The following is a 12794-nucleotide window of genomic DNA, read 5'->3' as shown; positions in this document are numbered from 1 at the left end:
TCAAAAAAGAACTAGATACGTTCATGGAGGAGAGGTCCATCAATGGCTATTAGCCAGGATGGGTAGGGATGGTGTCCCTAGCCTCTGTTTGCCAGAAGCTGGGAATGGGTGACAGGGGATGGATCACTTGATGATTTTACCTGTTCTGTTCATTCCCTCTGGGGTACCTGGCATTGGCCACTGTTGGAAGACAGGATACTGGGCTAGATGGACCTTTGGTCTGACCCAGTATGGCCGTTCTTATGTAACACATGCCTGCTGATTCTTTTTCTGAATAGGACATTGAACAAAGGAAGCTCTTAAGTGACTTGTATAGGATTTTTATTTCTTCTTATGATTATTATTTTATTATTATTGGGACATAAAACTGGACTGGACAACCACTAGACAATGGATGGCAGGGAACAGTCCTGTATTGTCATGAAGATAGACTTATAATGACCTAACATTTTCCATCTCCGATAACTTTCCCTCTCTGACTTTTATAGCCTTTGTATATACCCTTGCAAACCCATCAGAATCTTCTATATGGGGAAGTAAGCAGGCGCCCCTTGATTGTTTTGAAGACCCAGATAAATCCCAATGTCACCCTTCATGAGGTTTGAAATCTTCTACACATACTTCCTTTCCCCCCACCCTGTGATGCGGCACCCCGTATTCTTCATAAACATATTGTTATGATATGAATATGGCATAACTATGATATGTTTTATGCAAGATGGGTCATGTGAGATATTGGAAAGGTTATGATTTACTGAAAGTGATTATCCAATTTGTATGCATGTACCATTTCTGTATCTGAAGTTAGGGATATTGACTATGTAACAATTACAACTGTGTGTGTACTTGGGGGAACTCCCACCAGACATTAAGCAATCAGCCTGGATGGGCCCTTAAGAAGGACAATAGAACTTTGAAGATACTAATCTCCCACTTTCCTGAGAAGCTTCATGGGATGCTGCTTTGACACTACAAGGTCATGTGATCATGTCACCTGGTACACGGTCCCATCGTGAGCTGGTATTTTTCCACTGGAAGGGGGTAGGATAGGAAACAAAAGATACCCACCATAGGTAAATCCTATTTAAGGCTGGGAAGTGAGGTAATCAGGGCTCTTCTCCACTGCCTCCCCACCCAGGAAGGAAGACTGCTGCAAACACCTAAAGAAACAAAGAAACTGAGCTGGGGAGGCGGGGGCTGAGTCCAGGTGAGAAGGGACAGCCTGTAAAAGGAATACCTGAAAATTTAAGCTGCAAGCAGTGCAGTTTACCTTCAAGAAACTCTGCAACCTGCTTGAAACAACATTTAGGGTGAGAAATTTATTATTTGTAGCCAGTATTCCTTAGTGTATTAAGCTTAGTTTGCCTGTTTTATTTGCTCAGTAATCTGCTTTGTTCTGTTTGCTATCCCTTATAATAACTTAAAATTTACTTTTTGTAGTTAATTAACTTGTTTCATATTTATTCCAAAACCCAGTTTGTGCAATTCATAACTGGGGAGGGGGAGGCAAAAAGCTGTGCATATCTTCCTCCACATTGAGGAAGGGGGTGATTTCAATTAGCTCACGCTATATATAGATCTCCACACAATGCAAGACAGTATAATTTTGGGTTTACACTACAGAGGGTGTTTGCACAGGAGTGCTTGGCAATCCCCTAGCTGAGTTCTCCCACAGAGAGCTGACTGTAGATCAGTGGTGGGCAACCTGCAGCCCGACAGGGTAATCCACTGGCGGGCCGCAAGACAGTTTGTTTACATTGACCGTCCGCAGGCATGGGCGCCCACAGCTTCCAGTGGCTGCAGTTCGCCGTTCCCAACTTCCCGCAGCTGCCATTGGCCGGGAATGGCAAACGCAGCCACTGGGAGCTGTGGTCGGCCACGCCTGCAGGCTGCCCACCACCAGTGTAGACTGTGTGTGATTCTACAGCTGGGTGTGTCCCTACCTGTGTGTGTGCTGGAAGGGGCCTTGAGAGCCTGACACAGCAGCACAGAGTGTGGGGGACCCAGGCTGGTGGGACCAGGGCCGGCGCAACCCATTAGGCGACCTAGGCAGTCGCCTAGGGCGCTACAATTTGGGGGGCGGTGACCGCAGCGGTATTTCGGCGGCGGGACCTTCCGCTGCCTCTGTGGGTGGCGGCATTTCGGGGCTGTACCTTCCGCCGCCTAGGGCAGCAGAAAACCTGGCCGCACTCCTGGGTGGGACAGGCAGGCTCAGTGGGATCCCAGCACATCAGGTGGCACCCTGGAAAGGGGAGGTCCAACCTGTCACACACCCCACTTTCTATTTTGTTGCTAACACCTTGCAGCAGCAGCTACGGGGATTAAATGCTTCTCCTCTCCAAAGCGTCCCATGCACGTTCTTTGGTAGACGTGGGCGGCTACCTGCGGAACCGCGGGTGACAACCAGGGTGGGTAGGGAACAGTGTCAGGGGCTCCCTTGTCAAAATGTGGTGTCCACTGACCCGGGCCTGACACTCCGCGCGGGGAGAGCCCCAGCCGAACGTGCTTGCAGGTCAAGCGCCGGAAGGGGTCTCCGCTGGAGGAAAGAGACGCACACGTCCCTTCGCCTGCTCCCTCAGGCAAAACCCCGCCCCAAAACATGGGTTTACACGAGCGGAGGCAGAAAGCGCGTTTCCGTGGCCGCAGCACAAAGCCGACTTCATTCCCGGGCAGGGCTGAGCTCCTGCCCTAGGGAGGGGAGGGGGTGGTTTGCCATTGTCCTCAATGGGGCCGGAATCCCCTCCAAGTTGCAACACTTGAAGTGACCAGTCCGTGGAGCCAGGGTGTCCCACCGCCTCCCCGGGCCAGCGGGCTGCCGCACCTCTCCTCGCTCGGGGGGCTGCGCCACTTCGGCACCGCCCGCGCGCGTCCTCCCTTGGCCAGCCCGCCCGGGCCCGGCGCCCTGCGCCAGGTCTTGCCCCGCCCCGCTCGGCAGGGGGCTGCGGTGCCCCGGGGCAGGGGGCTGCGCCGGGCTGGCAGCCGCACAAAGCCGCGCTCGCTCTGCGCTCACGTGCCCGCCGCCCATTAAGCGCGGCCAGAGGCCGGGCTGAGCCCTGCGCACCCCGGGCTTGCACCGCACAGCACCGCGCCGGAGGCTGCCCAGCCCAGCCCGGGTCCCGGCGGCTGAGGATGGAGCAACCGCCTCAGCAGTGCCCTGGCGCCCAGATGGTCACCACCACCAGCAGCTCCTTCACGGCCAGCTTCTCCCCGGCCGGCGCCAGCACCCTCGCCTACGACAGGGAGTTCCTGCGAACCGCGCCCGGCGTCCTCATGCTGGCCGAGATCGTGAGTAGCCCGCGCGCTGCCGCGTCCCCTTGGCTTGCGGGGCGGGAGAGCCGCTGGGGCTGACTGCCGCTCCCAGGCGCTCTCAGCCGGGCAGGATTCCCGGGGACTTTTGGACTCTCCCTCACACGCTTTGTGGCTTCTCTCCAGCAGCCTGGGGACGGGGGCTTTGCACAAGGACCTGCCTTTGCGGTGACTTTGCTTTTAATGTTAAAGCCCCTCGCCAGCCCGCTGCTGCTGGGGAGAAACCCAGTTGCCAGAGTAACCAGTTACAGGTGAGCTGATGATTCTGTTAAGTAGCGGGTTACTCCGGGCTGCGTTGTGAGCTCAGGTGTAGAGTGACTCCGGAGTAGCTGAGCTCCAATCCACCCCATGCACTTTAGCTCAGCCTTACAGCTGAGTTAGAATCTCATCCCACAAAGAAGTCTCTGCTGGTGAGGAGGGCGGGGAAGGCTATCCCTGCAGAAACCTCCCTCCAGCATGCAGACTGTAGGAGGATAGCCCCTTTTACTTCAGAAGGACTTGTCCCAGTGTAGTGATCTGCCTGGGTGGAGCTCATTGCAGGGCTGGGGCCTATGCCTTTACACCACCTGTTCAAAGATGAATCTAACAAATTTTGTCAAACAATGTTGTTCCGTTTCTTCATTCAAATACGCTAGCTTTCGGGTTCAGGACAATTGGAGGTTGAAGCATTTTGCAGACCAATGCAAAAAACAAAATAGTTTTTAATACTGAAAAGTCAGATACACCCTTTTTGCTCAGTGTAATGCTAAATGTTTTAAAATGTCATGCATTGAAGACTTATAAATGCTGAGCCATCGTTGCAATTAACTATTTTAATTAAAATTATATTAGAATCTCTTGTGTGTATGTTATGGAAATGTAACATCATTATGATGTCAGCATCAGAGGTTGTAAATCAGTTTCCATCCAGCTTTAATTAAAGTTGAATAATCACCAAAGAAGAACTTTAATGTTTTAGTCTCTGAACCTGCAAACAGATCCATATGTGCAGACAACTATGCCCCCCTTCCTCCCACCCAGCACCATGTGGGTCTATCCACACAGATCAGCTAGTGGGGTCTAAATGAATAATCCAGAAACAATAACTTTTCTATTCTCTCAGGGTTTGTTAAATTACACATTTTACAGACAGACCATGGGACTGTTGAGAGCTTGGCCCCCAAAATCTACTCTTTAGGATCATCACAGAGAAGCTCATTTTCTGTGGCTTTTAGCCTCCACCTAACTTCCGCCCCAGTTCATTGACTGCAAAAGCAGCAATGCTTCCTGCACTACAATCAGAACTCCTGCAGGCCAGTGGTTTGGGTGCTTCTAGAGTACAATGCTTGTAATATTCTGTTTGAAATCTCATCAGTAATAGAGTATGTGACTTGGGTAACAAAATAAAAGTAGTTTTAAATGATAAATGTTAAGTTCTTGTCTTGTAAAGACCCCTAAAACTTGATGACATAAACATCTACACAGAGCAGGGAATGTGTTCTTTTGTCTGTTTTAGTGTTTGTAATGTCAACAACTCTTGCAGAGGAAAAACAGTCTTGGCTGATCAGGACCAGATTTTCAAATATTTTGTTTTACGTGTTTATACACTGCATTGGTAATATTAATAAATTAACTCTCACAACACCCTTATAAGAAACTAAGTAACACATCAGCCCTGTTTTACAGATGGATAAGGGACTGAGTCATCATTTCATTGCACTTTGTATAGTCAGTTGCACCTGCGCAGAGTTGTTCTAGTAGCCGGGGGTTTCGTGCTTTGTTGCTTCTGTAGATCAAACTTATTGCACACACTAGGGATTCCTTATATTCCTTCATTTGCCTCCCTGCTCCTGGCTCCTGCATGCCATCCTTCCATCCCCCTCAATTTCAGAGACTCTCTGGAACTCTCTTCACCCCCACTTCATGTCAGGGGCTCTGTGTGGGGAGCCCCCCCCATTTCCCTCTATGCCAGGGTTGGTTGTGCCCCATTTTCCCAGTCAAGGGTCTCCTGTTCTGCCCCCATGGCAGGGCAGGAGTTCTGTATGCACCCCAAGCGCCTCTTCTCCCCTCCCCCCGAGGCTCTGTGTGCACTCCCATTCCACCCCCTTCACCCTTTTACCAGGGACCTCCATTTCACACCTTGCTAGGGGCCCTGTGTGTCCCCTATTCTGCTCAATGCCAGTCTCCCACTCTCCCCTCGATGCCAGGTGCTGTGTATGCCTCTACTCCCCCCCCCATTCTGCTTTTCCCTCCCATACCCCCATTTCCCCCTTTACCATGCCAAGGGTTCTGCCTATGCTCCTATTCTCCCCCTGCCCCAATACCAGGGTTCCCATTTACCTCCCCCCCCATGGCTCTGTGCCCCCCATCAATCCCCCACCATTATTTCTCTGTTTTCTGGGAGACAAGTCATTCAGGTTGTCAAGAACTTGCCTCAAACGTTCCCTGAACTTTTGGAATTGATTGGATGCTGTGTTCAAAAGTTATCACATTACATCTAATCTGCCAAATGTCCAAACAGAAATGCCATCAAGTGCAGTATAAGTCTTGCAAGCTCAGCCAAAAATGGTAACCGATTTAGTCTTTTGTCGTCACTTTGCACAGATGTAAATTACTATACCAGGTGCCAGTCAAAATGAGATTGTTGCTTGCTTAAGGCCAAGTAATAAATTAATGGTAGAGAAGGAATTAGAATGTGGGAGTTCCTAGTTGTTGGTCCTGTGCGCTGAATGATTAGACACACTGCCTTTCTGTAAATTAATTTGTATTTTTTTTAAGTCAGCCTATGTATTCAATTAATGATTAGGGATCTTAAACATTTTTTAAGCATTTCAATCCACCATGTAAGTTTCTGCTTGACTGTTTTGCTTTGACGATGGTTTGTGGAAAGGTTACTTATTTGACCACATTCACTTTCAAGGGCTGAGAATATAACTATTCTAAACTTCCAAAAGTCTGACCCAGCAGTGGAGTAATTACTTTATCCATTATCATCAAAGCAAACCAGCCAAATGGAACTCCAGGCTTATGTGCAGTATGGATCCTTAGTGGACCTCTGGCAGAAACAGCCATAGAAGAATCATGTTACAAGATACTACCTAGTATGAGGAAGTAGTAGAAAGTAACTTCTATTACTAACCAAAATACTTGCATGGAGCTGTAATTATTAGATATTGTCAGAACAATCCAGAGTGCTTAGGCACCTGAAATGTAAACAAATTCAAGTTTTAAAATATTGGGAACATTCCAGTATCAACATTAGGGCAATTAAAAAAATCAAGCTATAGTCACTGTAATTGTATTCAAAAGAAATGCCACATTCCTTCCCATTGCCTTTCCACTTCTTATTGCAACAAGGTTCACAAGCCCACTCATGCTTTCTCTGATAAGAGAAATCTGAATAGGTTAATTGGAACCTCAGTAAAGTGTGATACAGAACTCATGGAAGGTACTGTATGAAGTACCTCTAGCACAGGTACAATGGCATGAATTCCATTTGAGACTGAGATTATAGTTAAACTTAGTCGCTTGAACAACCCACACATACAGGCTCTTGTGTAGACTTGTGGATGGGAGTGTGCTTCTTAGTCTTTGCTAGCCTTACAGACTGAGAATGGTTTCCATAGTCTTTCCGTCTAAATAGAGTCTAGAGATACCTGTTTTTGTCCTTACATTAAATTTAGCAATTTATGACCTTTGGAAAAGAATTTCAAAATGATTTTAGTGCCACTCTTACCAGCTTTGACTTTCTTAATATGAAACTTTAAAACAATGTTTGGTATGTGCTTAAGTGCTGTTCTGCATCGGGGTCTAAGATTGTGGTCATGTGTGCTGCAATAAGAAATTATGCATCAGCCTGAAAAATAGTACCTAAAGACCACTACAGATGAGTTCTGAGTTGTAGCTAGTACTGCTGGTTCTTAACTCCACCAATTATGTCAGAGCTACTGAAATAGAGGTTCATAGAATCATAGAATATCAGGGTTGGAAGGGACCTCAGGAGGTCATCTAGTCCAACCCCCTGCTCAAAGCAGGACCAATTCCCAACTAAATCATCCCAGCCAGGGCTTTGTCAAGCCTGACCTTAAAAACCTCCAAGGAAGGAGACTCCACCACCTCCCTAGGTAATGCATTCCAGTGCTTCACCACCCTCCTAGTGAAATAGTGTTTCCTAATATCCAACCTAGACCTCCCCCACTGCAACTTGAGACCATTGCTCCTTGTTCTGTCATCTGCCACCATTGAGAACAGCCGAGTTCCATCCTCTTTGGAACCCCCCTTCAGGTAGTTGAAGGCTGCTATCAAATCCCCCCTCATTCTTCTCTTCTGGAGACTAAACAATCCCAGTTCCCTCAGCCTCTCCTCATAAGTCATGCGCTCCAGACCCCTAATCATTTTTGTTGCCCTCCGCTGGACTCTTTCCAATTTTTCCACATCCTTCTTGTAGTGTGGGGCCCAAAACTGGACACAGTACTCCAGATGAGGCCTCACCAATATCGAATAAAGGGGAACGATCACGTCCCTCGATCTGCTGGCAATGCCCCTACTTATACAGCCCAAAATGCCGTTAGCCTTCTTGGCAACAAGAGCACACTGTTGACTCATATCCAGCTTCTCGTCCACTGTGACCCCTAGGTCCTTTTCTGCAGAACTGCTACCTAGCCATTTGGTCCCTAGTCTGTAGCTGTGCATGGGATTCTTCCGTCCTACGTGCAGGTCTCTGCACTTATCCTTGTTGAACCTCATCAGGTTTCTTTTGGCCCAATCCTCTAATTTGTCTAGGTCCCTCTGTATCCGATCCCTACCCTCTAGTGTATCTAGCACGCCTCCTAGTTTAGTGTCATCGGCAAACTTGCTGAGAGTGCAGTCCACTCCATCCTCCAGATCATTAATAAAGATATTAAACAAAACCGGCCCCAGGACCGACCCTTGGGGCACTCCGCTTGAAACTGGCTGCCAACTAGACATGGAGCCATTGATCACTACCCGTTGAGCCCGACGATCTAGCCAGCTTTCTATCCACCTTACAGTCCATTCATCCAGCCCATACTTCTTTAACTTGGCAGCAAGAATACTGTGGGAGACCGTATCAAAAGCTTTGCTAAAGTCAAGGAATAACACATCCACTGCTTTCCCCTCATCCACAGAGCCAGTTATTTCATCATAGAAGGCAATTAGGTTAGTTAGGCACGACTTCCCCTTGGTGAATCCATGCTGACTGTTCCTGATCACTTTCCTCTCCTCTAAGTGTTTCATAATTGATTCCTTGAGGACCTGCTCCATGATTTTTCCAGGGACTGAGGTGAGGCTGACTGGCCTGTAGTTCCCCGGATCCTCCTCCTTCCCTTTTTTAAAGGTTCTTTGAGGTTTGTTTGTTTTTTTTGCTTTCCCCCCTAACTTTACAGAAGACAAACAGTTGAAATAAGGATTATGACATTAAAACCAAAATAGAGCTCAGTGTGAAAAATAAGTACTGTCCCAGATTTTGGTCAAACCCTGCTCTTCTTTCCCCTCTTCCCAAGAAGAAATGCCTCCTGAGGCATTGTACCTGGGCATGACTATTTTATACAGGATCCATATATCAAAAATGGCACCAAATCACCGGTCAGCTTCTTCTTGTCCTGCTCATCCTACATACCAAACTAACTGAAAGTCCACTTTAAAACTGATCCAGATCCCCTAATCAGGAATTCTAAAAGTTCTGTTTTATTACTATGTTGCTGCATAAATTATCAGTCAACCACATACCTGTAGCAGTGAGAATACAGTTAATGACTTCTAGTTTTAAATTACAGATCTCTTACCTGGGGTGAGGTAAAGGAAGAATTCCACAGGTTCAACTAGCAAAGAGAATGGATACGCACTTGAACATGTATCAAAATTGTACCAGTTAGGAATATGTCTTCACTGCAGTGATAGGCCACGCTGTTAGTTAGGTGTTGCCCCTAACCCCCACCTCCCATTCATTCTCTCTGGCGCGCGCACGCACGCACGCACGCACGCACACACACACACACACACACACACACACACACACACACACACACACCCCTCCTCTGAGTTTAGTGGTGCTTTAAACCGTGGCTTGCTTGCACTGCTGGGGTATAAGCGAAAGCTCAGATAACCTGGGCACAGGCTAAATCCCTCCTGTGATGATAGTTCTCCAGTGCCTTCCCACAATTCTCTTGTTTGTGGACAGAAGAATAGATGGGTTCTCCCACAATTCACTGGGAAAGAATCATAGAGCAGCTTGGCTTATGGAGATCAAAGAACTATGGGATAACCCCCCCAGAAGTCTAGCAACACACACAGATGACAACAGACAGTGAAGACAAGAGTAACTTCAGTGTGGCTTTTTCGTGCAGCTACTCAAACCCAAGATAAGCTATACTTCATGCTCAAACCCAGCTGCTGATTACCCAGACTCACTCTGCAGTGAAGCCATACCCTGGCCTAGTAGAAGGCAGTGGCAGATATTCCTTTAGTATAACCCCACCAAAGTATCATGTTGCATCTTCAAAGAAGTAAGAATAACAACTTCCAGAGTTGTCCAGAACAGAAATATCCTCTCAAAAGACAAGATGATGGCTTAGAAAGACATGTTTGTCTTCTCAGGAATTTTATGGATCAGTGAAACAATGACTAGAAGTGCTGCCTCAGAGTACTAAATCAGCTTTTCAAGCCAACTCTTACGGAACACTTTGCAGGAGTGGAGAATTTTCTGGTTGCTAAGCATATAGTTATAAAAATATTTACTTTGAATAATGACAGTGATTCCTCCAGGTTGTTGCTGCTGAGAAACATGTTGCTGGATACAGTATTCTTTTTTAAAATTTGTGTTAGTGCATTTAGTCTTTATGCTGGATATTTATTTTAAACAAATACAGCTTAAAGTATTTAGGAGATTGTTGTGCTGCTGCAAGTGGATAAATGGGTTGGCATTCTTTTTACCAGATTTGAATAGTGTGACCAGGCTGATCACTCACTTTTTCACATATATATCACACCCAAACACTCTTCAGGGTTATGTAGTGCTTATGAATCTACATCCTTATTCTGGGTTTTTCATTAACTTGATCATTCTTGCAGTTCTGCACCTATACAGGATCTTGTTTCTAGATTGCATTTCTGAGCAATACATCATGATTATGGCTCAATTAAGACACTAGTTATTTATTTATTTATTTATTTTTATCCCTGTCCAAATTTAAGATGTATGACTCTGGGGTATAATCCAGAAAGATTCCCAATGAATTATCTCTCATTCTGATGGCATAGTGAGTCTCAGATTAAGTAGGTATCGCGTGTACTTGGTTCTCTTGATAAAACTGGAGGCTCACCACAGTACTAGAACAAAAAGATCCAGAGTTGTGGGAAAGCGTTTTTATGACACGCATCCCTGAAACATCTCTTCAGTTTAATAGAATTCATCCTAAAAGGCACGCTGTCTTACCAAATTCTAGCACTGTTCCGGTGAATTAGCTAGTACTAGGAGGGATGAAATAAATTAAAATAGTAAGAGCTGTGGACGGGAATGACTCAGTGAGAGCCTTTACTTGGGCAAGTGTAACACAAAAGTTTTACTCCATTTTAAAAACATTTTTATTGAGCGTAACATCTCCTCATTGGCCCTATGCTTTGCACATCACATAGATGAATTATCAGGGCTTGATTAAGGCAATGACCCTATTTCCCCCCCCACCCCCCAACTTGGAGTGCCCCTTCAGAGAGGCAGAGACAGCAGCATGAGCCCCCCTCCTTTCTCCCAGGAGTAGCAGGAAGCCTGCCCTCCAGGTTCTGGAACGGCAGGACTCTCAATACTTCCCCCAGTAACTGGGCGCATCTGCTTGGGTGAAATCTATGAAACTCAAGCACGTTCTTAAAGTTAAGCAAGTGCTTTGCTGAATAGGGATGGACTTAAGCATGTGGTTAAAATTAATCACTTATTACTGAGTGTAACAAATTACCTCTGCAGCAGTCAATAACTTCAGGGATTCTTTTTATACACGCTGAATGTGAAAATGCATGGCATGAATTCTAGGCCCAGTCCTGCACTCCTTAATCAGGCAAAACTCCCGCTGAAGTCAGGTTTCAGACCTCACTGTGTTTTAGACTGTTATTCCATCACCCCACTAACCACCACTGCTTCAGCAGGTATATACATATAATTTCCATCTTCCTTTGGGATCACATCATTGTTTAAAGCTCTGTTTCCTGAAAGGTCTGTAGTTTCCTGGACTAGATCAGTGTATTTCCTTGGAACAAGAGGACTATGTGGGTGAAATACAAGAAAACTAAGTTTGAAGGGTGACGTGTGGAATGTGCCCCGAGCATGAACAGAAACAATAGTGGGATTGACAGGGATGTGTTAGATAACAGAACTTGAAATGAATGGAGACACTTTACAAAAGTTCAGGAATGTGAGAAATTCCCAATACCTCAAAATTTAAGGTAGAATTTGTCTCCAATGCTGTTACTTCTTCATGAGAAGAATGCATTTAAAAACATTCATAAACATAAATTCAGTCATTGGATGGGTAGTGAGTCTAATCCAAATTCCTATGCCTCTTCAGTGTCAGTTTTGAAATAATTCTTGTTGGCATTTATTCTAGAGATGAACAGTAAAATCTCTGCAGTAATCTTTGAATGCTTTAATTCTAATTAAAGTACAGAGCTGGATTAGGGGTCTTTTGTAGCTCACTCAGAAGCCCGAAAGTCTCTATGGTACAGAGGGAGCGGATGGACTCTTGTTCATTTCTGGATACCAGTGTGGTGCTCTGCTAGGGAAGAAGTAATCTATAGCCCTCCTAGGCTCCCAGCAGTTCCTGTGTAGTAGATCCAGTCCCCTGCAGCCCTAGTTCAAGGATGGTGCAGTGGCTGAGTGTACAATATACGTGAGGAGGGTGACATCGGAGGCTGTTGAGGGGTCCTCTGTTGCTGGGTGGTGTGAAGGCTTGTCCAGGGGAGTTGGGCTTTTTTAAAATCCACCACTGAAACTAGACTGCTAGTGAAGAGACTGGATAGCAGTATTGGTAGAATTACAACACAAGGGATGCAGATGCCTTATCCTGCTGTTATGTTAAATATAGGGCTAAGACAATAGTACAAAATCCTGGACTTCCTTTCTTATTGGTGCGTCCTCTTCCATGCCTCTCCTTCTCATCACCGCCTTTCCCCTTTATCACTGTAAATTTTTCCTTTTTTCCCCAATCCCCGAATTAAAAAAATAAAGTTGGTTAATAAAAATTCCTTGTGCATCTGTAGGGCCCTCCATTTGAGGGTCTGAGTGTTTTACACACATGAATGAATTAGCCTTACAGCACCTTGTGAAGTAGGGAAGCATCATTACCCTACTTCACATCAGGGGAAACTGAGGCACAGTCAGGTTAAATGGCTTGCTTCAAATCACACGCAACTCTGGCAAAGCTGGGAATGGAACCCATGTCCTATGACTCCTAGCCTTGTGTATTAACGCCGAGACAACTCTTCCACCCCAACAGCAGCTGCCT

The 12794-nt window shown here is 46.2% G+C and overlaps 1 protein-coding gene across 1 annotated transcript in view; it reads left to right on the top strand.

Annotated features, from left to right (window-relative positions):
- The first annotated feature begins 3129 nt into the window (after positions 1 to 3129).
- The window catches only part of CMTM8 (CKLF like MARVEL transmembrane domain containing 8), a 74091-nt gene continuing 64426 nt past the window's right edge, over positions 3130 to 12794 (top strand). Inside the window, exon 1 of the mRNA XM_026649343.1 lies at positions 3130 to 3285. Coding sequence (XP_026505128.1) covers positions 3130 to 3285 — 156 coding nt within the window. The remainder of the gene's footprint in view (positions 3286 to 12794) is intronic.

Source organism: Terrapene carolina, unplaced genomic scaffold, assembly GCF_002925995.2.
Source record: "Terrapene carolina triunguis isolate 2854851 unplaced genomic scaffold, T_m_triunguis-2.0 Scaffold84, whole genome shotgun sequence".
Classification (NCBI taxonomy): domain Eukaryota; kingdom Metazoa; phylum Chordata; order Testudines; family Emydidae; genus Terrapene; species Terrapene triunguis.
The sequence above is the reverse complement of the archived record's forward strand: the minus strand, read 5'-3'. Positions and strand labels throughout refer to the sequence as shown.